Below are 11,183 nucleotides of genomic sequence, written 5' to 3'. Positions count from 1 at the left end.
TCTGACTCAGCAGTAAAAGTGAAGAGCACTAAAAAGCTCCACGAAGCAGCTTAAATAAATATTAGTAACTTCCTCAGGCCTTGTTAAACAAAAAACACAACAGCTACGTTTCCTAAGCTAAAAAATTGATGCCTTTGCGTTTTTCTTGGACTAATGTGTTTTTAAAGGATTTTCTCTCAAACTCCTAACTCTCAATACTCATTTCAGCACTCTGGGAAAAAGGCAGAAAATCACCTCCAGTGTTTCAAATCAAACAGATGCGTTTGTCACAATGTAGGAACACGTATCTAGAGTTGCAATGGTGTTTTCCTCGCCCAGGAACCATCATCCATGGGGTGGCCCCGGCAGCCGAGCAGATACCGATGTCCTCCAGGAGGTGGCCGTATAGCCTAATCGTTTCTTGCGGCACAAGCAGCCTTTGCCCACAGCTATGGGCTAGATACATAATCATAACGAAATAAGATGCATTTCCTTGCATTTGTTCCCTTTTCTTCACCTTATCCCCAAAAACCGCTCTGGAGGAGGTGTGCAGGTGAGGGCTGCTGAGGCCAGCTTGTCCCACCACCCTGGTGCTCACCCCTCTCCAGAGAGGCACTGGCAGACACATCAGGCACGACGTATCTGGTCCACAATCCTCTGCTTAAGGCAAATTTTCCCCATAAATGCCAGGAGAAGGAGTTTATGGGCAGCCTGATCTGCCCAGGCTGCACTTTCCTCCTCTTCCGTGCTGCCCTGGTTGAACCATCAGCTGGGTCTTCTTGGGTTCGCCATTTTTACCCCTTGTAGAGGGGATTTCAAACTCCACCAAGTATTTTGGAGGGAGCAAGGGGCCAAGAGAGCCGTGGCAGAGTCTCCTGCACGTCTCTTCATGCAGCCAGGTGAATGCCTGCTACCACAATTCCCTGTGGGGGGGATCGGTGCTGAAGGACGTGGGGCTGCTGGGTGGGCTTCGACAGGAGCAATGCAACTCATTTGATCAAAGGCCAGAATACATTTAAGTGAAGCCAGCTTTTAACTCCTGCAAAATAAATCTGAGTTCAGCGCCGCATCCAATGAACGTTTGCTTTAAGCAATGCTTGCTTTCCCATTTATTAAGATAAATGCGTTGAAAACTGGCTTTTATCTTCCAGAAGTGTATTGGCCTCCACTCATATGAAAGGGAAGCTGCAGCCCACTCTGTGGAAGATAAGCCCGGCTGCTGGCTGGCTTTGGGTGGAAAATCATACTTGTATGGCACTCCCCACTGACCAGAGATACTTCTGCAAATCTTCCTGCTGCAACAGCACCCATGTTCTACTTGGGATGGGAGCAGGATCAGGCCCACCTCACATCCACGTGGGACCTCCACCATCTCAGAGGGGCCGTATCAAAGCTCCTGCTCTGCTCAGGACTTGATTTGGTGATCCCAGGTTTTGTGTCACAGTTGGGTAAACTTCTGAGATCAGCAGTGCATCCACACCAAGGAGTGAACAAAAAACACAGTGAAGCTTTCTCTGGAATTTTTCCTGTCCCATCAAAGGTATTTTGACAGACCTGTTCACCTCTCATCGCAAAGTGAGGACACATGGACTGTACAGGGGCATAAAAAGGGTCTTGTTCACAAGGTGCTGTGCTGGCTGCATCACTTCTCTTTCAAGAAGTCCCACCATGATGCAGCATCTTTCTTGCAGTGGTGGGTCAAATCCCTAACGAGGGTGTAAACTCTGCAGCCAATTGTCCTGTCTGCATGGCTATTCAAAGATATTTGAGATGATTAAGCTCTCCATCAGAAAATACCTGGCCAGACCCTCCGTAGCTCAGGAGGGAGATGAGACAGAGTACCCTGAAGAAACTCCCATGTTTTAGGGTGAGTGATGTTTCTATATTTTGCATCTCAGCGCTAACACCTCCCAAAACAAGGTCCACGTGATGGATTTCTAGCTCCAGCATTCTGACATTACTCTTATTATTAAAATACCAACTTTTATTATTAATAATAGTTTTGAAAAATTCTGTATGATCAAAAACATTCTCCTCCCCCCACCACCCCCCCGCTGACGTTTTATACACCAGATTGTGTTCCAGTTGAGGACCTAAAATAAAACCTACTGAACTTCAAACCAAAATGATTATGCAGGTAAATTTAATCTGGTTTTAAGGGCTGTCCTTATTACTTCATGTGAAAAGCTTTTTTCCTCACTCTTCCCACCTAAAACCTCCTGGAATCATCCTGTCTGAGAAAAAACAAGAAGTTCACCATGAAATGAACCCCTCTGCGTGGGTTTTGAGTCAGCAACAGCCTACGGAGGGCAGACAGCGTGGGGGTCCTGCAAAGCCCCAGCCCCACAGGTCCCCTTCTGGCTGCCCTCGCTGTGCAACAACAGCAACCTCTGCCGCAGGTGGGACTTTTTGTATGAGGAAACGCTGATGTCGAATAAATGGACTTTTCAGCTGCAAAGCTTGAAGATTTCTTGGACTCAGTCCTGACTCCGCTGTAATTAATGGAAGGTCTTAATTCTCTAGCACCTCTTCAGCCTACCAAGCCCGTTTCGTTACCTGACGTTCTCGGGTTAACCTGCGCTCACGACAGGCGAGCGCGCACTGGTGTGCCTCGAGAAGGCTAGGAAGAGCTGCTGCATGGTAGAGGAATGACAGGGAGAGGGAGAAAAAAATAAAAGCAAAGTCCAGATGCACATTTTGCATGCCCTGGGATCAGCAGTGTGTGACTGCAGTTTATATAGGAAGAGCAAAATCGGATCCAGATCTGGAAACACTTTCAAAGTTCAGGGGGTCTGAGGTGAGGAGAAGTTGGGGGAAGCCTAACTCATCAGTCCTCTGTGCCTGCCTACACCGCAGGTCATATATTTGTGCTACTGAGCAGAAATAAAAGCTCCCAAACTACAAAACCGTAAAGGGAAAGGGGAGGAGGCAAAAAAAAAAAAAAAAGAACACACACAATTTACTTTTAAATGGATGAATAAAGGCTCATTGTTATGAATCCCAGTTTACTTTTCCTGGTCAGGCACTTGAAATTTTATTTATGCTTAATAGACTGCATTTGGCATGTGCAAAGATGACAGAAGTGTGAATTATGAACAACCTTCAACCTATTCAGGAAGTTGTAATAATTGAAATAATAGCAAAAACGCACTCCCCGCGAGCTCGGGCTGGGGCCGCGCGCTTGGCTGCCGCCGCCGCCTGTATGCTTTGAAGTGCCCTGGCCATCCTGCCTGCCCCGGCAAGACCCTCTTTGCACTCCCACCCAGCGTGGCCTCCAGCCCCCAGTGAGGTTTAAATGAAGGATGCCAGTTTGGGGGAAAAAGTGGCACTTCAGCCAATAAGCTGGAGTGAGGGCACCAGCTGCTACACACACGTCTCTAGTGCTTGGTCCCGAAGAGGAGTTGTGTTCTGTTGCATCCAACAAAACTCTTTATTATCATAAGCATAACTCTCGTATATGCTTATATCAGAGCCTTGGAAAACACTGCACACGTCCCAGTGCTGCCTGGGAAATTCAGGTTATAGAACAGGCAAGAAATGCTGCTCAGCGTTGGTGCTGTTGGTGCTTTAACCCTCCAGACGATGCGTTGTCCATGGGGCAAGGCACTGAGTGACTTCGTCCTACACCACACTGGTACAAGTGGAAGAACTGAATGGAGAACTCACTCTGCCTGGGATGGTGGAAAGGATCAGAAGACCTCAGAGGTGGAGCGCACCCCTGGTGAAAGCCTGCTGAAGCCCACCAGCGCCCGCAGAGCCCTGCGCCGCTCCTCCTGCACCAACATCCTGCTCCCAACAGGCTCCCAGACTCTGCCACACGCCATGCCTAAGTCTACCCCAAGCAAGGCACCGGCCCCATCTCCCGGCCTCTGTTGGGGTGCACCAGAGGGGACTGTGCCCCAAGCCGGGGCAGAAAAGCAAGCGCCCAGAGAGGCGGCGTGCCAACTGGCATTCACCTCCACCTTGCTTCAGAGCAAGAGTGGAACTTGCCTGAAAAGCAAAACAAATTAAATGTCCAAAACTAATAATAAGTGTTATGTCCAAAGAGCTCAATCAAAATTGGGATTTATGCCCGCCAGAAAAATGAGAAAGATGAATGGATACATAACCTCACAACAAGCCATAATTAAGCATTTGAGAGGGGAAAAAAAGAAAGAAAAAGGTCCAAACGGCAAAGTTTCAATTTTAGCTCTTGTGATGAACAACTTCTGCAGCTGGAGAACTGTGTGATGAAACCCGAGCCAGGTTCCTCCTGCCTTACTTGGGCAAATGATAAATTGCAATGAACTGGAGTTTTTTCAAGGGCTAACGTAGAGGAGTCTTTCCTGAGCGCTGTATCAGGCCCAAAGCAAACTTCAGCAAAAATCCACAGGCAAACCTCAGCAAGTGCCTGCGTGCAAGCAGCTGTGAGGGCATGGGTGGGAGCCCAGTGTGGAGGAGAGGACCCTCCCCTTTCCCCTACTGAGGTGGTGGGGGAGCACCCGCAGCACCTCAGCACTGGGACTGTGAACCCTTTCCTTCCTGGTTTCCAGAAAGCCCCGAAACCACCAAAGTGGATCAAGCAGCAAGGGCTGGAGCGTGGACACTCAACTGAAATGGCACCAGGAATCCACATTTACCTTAGAAGGTGGAAAAAAGGTGCCTCCTGCTTCCCCCGAAGTGAGGCAGAAGCTGCAGGATGTCCCTCCACAGGGAAGCCTCTTCAGCATCTCAGGGCCCCAGCAATACTCAAGTCATCTTCCACTGTAGATGAATTTTAGCCTCTGTGAAAGCCCTGGGTTCAATGAGGGGCTGCTCCATCCAGCCAAGCTGCTCCAGCCCTGAAAAACCTGCTCAGGGGGTCACTGACGACCACAACTCCTGCATATCCACCCATTCTCCTGAGGTGACCTCATCATGCAGTTGTCTTCTAACACCTCACCTTCATTCATGATCCACACAAAGTGCTCAGTGAGCCTTATCCACGTTCTGTGGATGTCTACAGCCCTCTGTACTCCTGGCAAGCACACGGGTGTGATTTGACAGCTCTCGCCACAAAAAGGTATTTTTGCTTAGAGACAATGCTATTAAACATGAATCATCAATAAAAAGCTTATCATTTTGCAGAAACAGCAATCATTAGTCACAATTTTTAGTTCTAAACAATTTCTTTTAGGTCACGTCAGGACAGGCCAACACCGAGAGCAGTAACACTACCAGCACACGAAGCTCCAGATAACACCAGTACGTGTAAAGACCAAGCAGGAGTTTCAGTCGCAGCCTCAGCTCTACCTGCAGTAAGTGGAAAATCACCACCGATGGGCTCCTCGTTCCACCAGCCCTATGCTGACACGCTCCACTGGACACAGATTTTCAGTGGGAGCTGGATTAAGCTTTATTTGCTTAATAAACTAACAGCTCCTAGGAAGAATCACAGCAGAATAGGGCCCCGCATGAGCTCAGCGTGCACGTGCCCTCCTGACCCACAACAGCCAAAACTTTAATTTCACTCTCTGACAACAAAGCCTCAAAACTGTTCCCTCAATCCACGACTTGTGCAGGTGGCTGTGAGCCCGGGACTGCCGTCCTCCGCCTGCCGCGGGCAGGGGGGCCATGGCAGTAAAAACTGAAACGTGAAGTTATGCCTGCAGATTTAAAAAGTTTGTAAAATGTGTAAGAAGTGATCAGATCTGGGGAAACCTCCAGCAGTAGGTTTGCTCACGTAAATTTATATCACTGACATCGGGCACATTGTTAAGGGCCTGATACTACTGGGTTTTCTTCTATTGCAGTAGTGTAAACTGGAGGACGGGAAACAACACAACACACACACAAAAAAAAAAACCCCAAACCCTGTTTCAGCACATGCAGCAAACTTAAACCTCAGTGAGCTGATCTTGAGCCACTCGGAGTTTTCCATGGATAAACCAAAGGGAATCCTAAGGGCTGCTTCGCTGAGGGGGAAGAGCCCTGGAAGCTCAGAGCAGTCTCAGCATTATGTGAATCACTATCAGAGCTATGCAAGCAATAAACAAGCTAAAAACAACATTCAGGAGTTTTAACTTCAACTGCTACCAGCTACATTTCTTAAAAGAAAAAAAAAGAAGAAAAAAAAATTTTTTTTAGAGCTTGAAGGTGACTGCGATTGCAGCCTGAAAGCGTGCCGGGATCATGAGACGGCCCCTGACACACCATTGCTATAGTCACTGCTGTATTTGCAACCGCGCTTTCATTAAGATATATACTTAAAAATAACGCTGCATCTGGGCTGACAGCACCGCCTGCCAGGGCTAATCATTCTGAAGTCATTAAAAAGTTGATCTAATAGATGTTTAATGATAGCAGAGGGGAGTTGTCCAAGTGAGCAGAAACCAGTGTTGAATCCTGACTGCCTGAGCTGAAAAAACACGTTCCAGGGCAACCCCAGTGACAGGACTCTCCACAGCTCTGCACACACCATGGTCTCTCTGGGGAAAGGAAAAAACGAGAGTGCCCTGTCTGTGGAATTTTATTATTCATACACAGCTTGAATTACATACGTTCAGGTTAGATTGGGTACGACAGGAGATAATAGGAAGACAGCAAAGAGAAATCCTAGATCAACCTCATTTGAAATGGAAAAAAAAAAACCCAAAAAACAAACCCAGAAATGCAGCTTTTAAACCCTACTCCACCTCCAATCAAATGAAACATGAGTTGCATCCAGCGTGCATGTTTTGACTGCATCCCCCCATTATCGAGCTGTTCATCTCAGCAAAGCTCATTTATACAGTCATAAGAAAGAGCCCAGGCCCTTTGTAAAGTTGATCCTAAGTGATGAAACCCAACCTCAACTGTGAGTCGGGGGGTGGGGTGGTATGTCTCTGAAAAAAGTCCAGTAGAGAAAACAACAAAAAAATGTTTTTCTTTCCCTCTTTTTGTTAAATACAGAAGGTAGAGCTTAGCAGAGCAACTAGATTACACGTCACCCTGAGATTCAGCTAAATCCTGCCTCAGGCAGTCTGGGAATCATACCTGTCTGTCAGTCAAGCTTGAATTTAGTAGCATAAGCTTGTGGGCAGCATGAGGCTGGGAGCACTGGCAGGATCTTTTACCTTTTCAGGTACAGCCCAATGTTTGCTTGTGAATTTTACAGATGAGTTGAAGCAATTAGAGGTGAACAATTACTGCTGATCAAGTGTCTGTGCCTCGGGAGCAAGCAGCATCTCCCGCAGAGGGGATGCTCCACGTGCGATGAGGGCTGCTGAGGTGCTTCTTATTTCTGGGGGACCCAGGGATCCCCCCCAACCCTGCGCCCAGCACTGGCTGCGGTTCTAGCTGAGCTGGGCTCTCCTGTCCCAGCTGGGCTGCGTCCCCTCTGCCCTCCAGCTCTAATTGCCAACACTGATACTTGTTTTCAGGTTTCAATTTTTTTTTTTTTTTCATTTTTTTTTCCCTCTCTTTTTTTTTCCCTCTTTTTTCTAGGGGCTACCGAGGCAGGGTGCCTCACAGGCAGCCCAATGCAGGCTGTACCCAGGCACATATGCATGCTCAGTCCTGACTCACATTTGTCACTCCTCGTACAAGCACGCGTTTCGCCATGTAATGTCCATTTCCCAGTTTGCCTTCCTATTATATTTTACATTACCTCTGGTGAGCTCGTGTCAGAAGAAAGCAGAAGAAGGAGCTGTTAGAAAGGCTTTTTTCCTTTAAGATTCAAGAACACATTTTTAGCGTTAACTTTTTAGGCTCTGATCATAAAACATCGGAGTACACGTACAATTTTGTGGGTAAATGTGCAGCGTTTCCAGAGAGCCAAAGGAACGACAATCTCTTGCTGACAGTGCCCAGCTCACCATGCACTGCTTGAAAGACAACCGGTTCTTAATTTGCAAGTCTCAGCAACAATAAGCTATAAAAATAGGGAATTATGAACAGCACGATACCGTGCAAAATAACGAACGAGTCTCCAGTGAATGAAGGAAATTACTGGCAGCGGTACAGCCACCAGTACCAAATGTCAGAAATGTAAACATGAAAAAAAGGGAAAGTTAAAAGCGCCATAACTCTCCTTCCCAAAATGTCAAAATGCGGGTGCGTGTTCTGCGTCGCAGAGGTAGATGCTGATGTTTCAGCCCGGCGCGTATTTTTGGTTGCAGATCACCAATGCCGACGCAAAGGGAGTAAGTTGTTTTGACCAACGCACGTGATTCCACTTCTAATCTTTCCCATCTATGCCAGCTCTTATTAAACATAAAATATTTGAATTTGCTGTTTCAATTAATCTGCGTAGTTTCCTTTTTGTGTCACTGTTCCATAAATGGTCTGCACTGGGAGAATTTATCAGTTTTCAGTGCAAAGCATATTTAGACTTGGAAAATGTATTTTGCATTTGCTAATAATCTTTACAGTTTCTTTAGTTAAACCAGCTGCTGTATAAAAAAAGAAATCACATCTCAGTCGGTTGGCTTGTTCAGCGTTACGTGTGCTCAGGGCTGGATTGTAAAAAAATGAAAAATAAGAAAAAAATCCTCTGTCATAGTTTCTGCGAAAGTTACTGGAACCGGTTTTAATCAACCCCCTCGCATGAGCGAAACGCGTAATGCTGGGCTGGAAACAGCAGCCTGTCTCACATTCATTTCCTATACGTAAGGAATTTGATTAGAAAGAATGATTTCTAATTGAAGCTTTGTGTCTGCTGGTGATTCTTCTTTCAATACTGTCAAGGCAATTAAATCAGCTAAAGATAATCTTTAACGTTCACCTGATGTAGTTAATTAAGCGGTTAAAAACAAAGCGCTGATTAAATGAATCAAAGCCCCTGCTGCAGGTAGCAAAGTTTGAACTGGAAACGAGAGTTCGCCATCAGTGGCTGCCGTGCTGGTCTCGCTATTTTCCTTTAAAGAAGTGCAGCTTTTTAACCAAACTTCACCCATGAAAATATTTCATAATGGCGCATATTATCCGCAGACTAAAGCAAACCTTGGTTTAAGAAACACCTAATAACTCATCAGCATAATTGGAAACAAAACGCTTCCCTGTGTCCTTCCTCTGCCTATCCCAGCCTTTTATTTTCCAACGCAAAAGGATAAAGAACGTTTCAGCGCAAAGAGTGGATTTAAGGGCAATAAATGAAAAGAAAACCCCTTGTTCAGCATACAAGCATTACGAGTTCCAGCAAAGTGGATGGGAAGGCGTAATAATATTCATGCACGTGAGCATTCAAATCCAAAGCCCCAGACATGTAACTACGTCGGCAGCATTATCAGGTTTGTGTCTTCCCCTCCGCTCGTCCCATTAATTGCACGTTACAGCTTCTGAGCAACTCAGCAGTTTAACGTAACAATCCAGGAACAGGCGCCAGAAAATGCTGCTTGTTCAAAATCAGCAAGTACTGGCTTTGTGGCCCTAAGAAAGCAGTCCCAACTTCTATCAGCTATAGGATAAATAAATAAATAAATAAATATTTATGAATTTAAAATCAACACCAAAACCCGGAAAATTCATATTATCTGTAGCCCATCATCAAAATTACTCTCTTCTGCGTTTCACATCTGTACCTTGTCTTTTGCCATATAACAGCAAACAAGCCAAAATCTGTCACGAATTGCTGGGTTTTTTTTTTTTTTTGCCATTGACACTATAAATTTCCATAAAAAAAAAATAAGTCCAGAAAGCGAACGCCACGTACCTGATCACTTATCTGACATGCAACAAGGTTGTGCTGATTGTAGCATCCAGCAAACTTGATATATTTCAGCCAGTTTCCTACATCTGGTTGACTGGCATCTATGCAGAACTTCACATTGCAAAACTCATCCAAGATCTGAAAGGAAGAATATGAAAGAGTAAATCTTTCTGTTGCTGTCTGGGCATGCTAATCAAAACATAAATCACAGGTTTCCAGGTAAACAAACAGATAATGATAATAATATAGGCATGTTTATTCAGAAATACACTTCTCTGGTGAGATTTTATTTTTAGGAACAGTCAGAATAAATACAGAGTAATAAAAGGACAATAAATCTACAGGAAAATGTCTTGACAAATGTTCACATGTAATTAAGAGGTTGTCTAATTATTGCTCATAAATGCTATATTAATTTAAGAGGGATCTGGTTTTCTAAGCATTCTTCAGTGACTATGTTTGAAATTATGATTTTAATTAAGTATGGTTCTGCCAGGGAACAGAACAACAACTATTAAAATAGGTGGTGGTGGCTTCATTCAAGTTTTCTGTTTTCTATCCGGATTTACGTCGTTTGCAGCACCCACTTAGTCTTTTTGTATACGCTGCTCTGAACCAAACTTTATTTGCTTGGCAGGGTTATTTATCTCGTTTCAGTATTACGCTTCCCAAACAGCCCTTCTGTGCAACACTTAAATCACTCGCCTTAACTGAAGCAAATAATAGAACTCCCTTATGCCAAACTGAGGAAAATAAATGAAAAACAATGTAAACACTCATGCAAAACATGGCAGTATTCAATACATACCAATAAATGGTTCCAATTATGCAGACAATAAACAAATAGAATGAGATTGCTTGTGGACAGGCTAAAGAGGATGTTCTATTCTAATATTATGACAAATTACTAATCATTACATATGACTGAACATCAGCGGTGGTTTGCAAGCTTTACCACCGGCCTATCCGAAACTTTCCACAGCATCCCAGCGAGCTCCCTGCTACAGTTGTAACTTCGCCTTGGCACCGGCACCAAACCACCCGATTTTACTTAGGAAAAAAAAAAAAAAAAACACCACCAACCCAACACCTTCAAACACACGCCCCAAACCAAAAGCAAAGGCAGAGGGAGGATGTTGCCCCGATGGGAAACGTTTGTATCCCCGTGCAGCCCCGGAGCACTTTTGGCCCCGCAGCTGAATGGCCGGCAGCCCCGGCATTGTGTACCGCCGGCTTAATGAGAACCCGCGGAAGTTTCCTAAAAAAAAAAAAACACCACCAACCCAACACCTTCAAACACACGCCCCAAACCAAAAGCAAAGGCAGAGGGAGGATGTTGCCCCGATGGGAAACGTTTGTATCCCCGTGCAGCCCCGGAGCACTTTTGGCCCCGCAGCTGAATGGCCGGCAGCCCCGGCATTGTGTACCGCCGGCTTAATGAGAACCCGCGGAAGTTTCCTATCAAGGGCTCACAATGTAGCTAAGCCCCTGCACGTTCATTAATTAAACGAGCCCCGAGGAAAGCTGCTCTCCCCGCGGGGGCGGCCGGGCCCGGGGG

The 11,183-nt window shown here is 45.7% G+C and overlaps 1 protein-coding gene across 3 annotated transcripts in view; it reads right to left on the bottom strand.

The window, feature by feature from the left end:
* MECOM (MDS1 and EVI1 complex locus) overlaps window positions 1-10,164 on the bottom strand; it is a 46,932-nt gene extending 36,768 nt beyond the window's left edge. For 2 of the 3 annotated variants that reach the window (XM_010137437.1, XM_010137438.1), the window contains exon 1: window positions 9,629-9,760. Coding sequence is in view for 1 of the 3 variants with exons in the window: in XM_010137435.1 (XP_010135737.1) it covers window positions 9,629-9,763; window positions 10,138-10,164 (162 nt within the window). In the remaining 2 variants the exon portion in view is untranslated. Of the gene's footprint in view, window positions 1-9,628; window positions 9,764-10,137 lie in introns of those variants that run through there. The other variant, XM_010137435.1, reaches the window with a different exon arrangement.
* Window positions 10,165-11,183: the final 1,019 nt, after the last annotated feature.

Source organism: Buceros rhinoceros, unplaced genomic scaffold, assembly GCF_000710305.1.
Source record: "Buceros rhinoceros silvestris isolate BGI_N320 unplaced genomic scaffold, ASM71030v1 scaffold406, whole genome shotgun sequence".
In the NCBI taxonomy this organism is placed as follows: domain Eukaryota; kingdom Metazoa; phylum Chordata; class Aves; order Bucerotiformes; family Bucerotidae; genus Buceros; species Buceros rhinoceros.
This window is presented reverse-complemented; position numbering and strand designations above follow the sequence as displayed.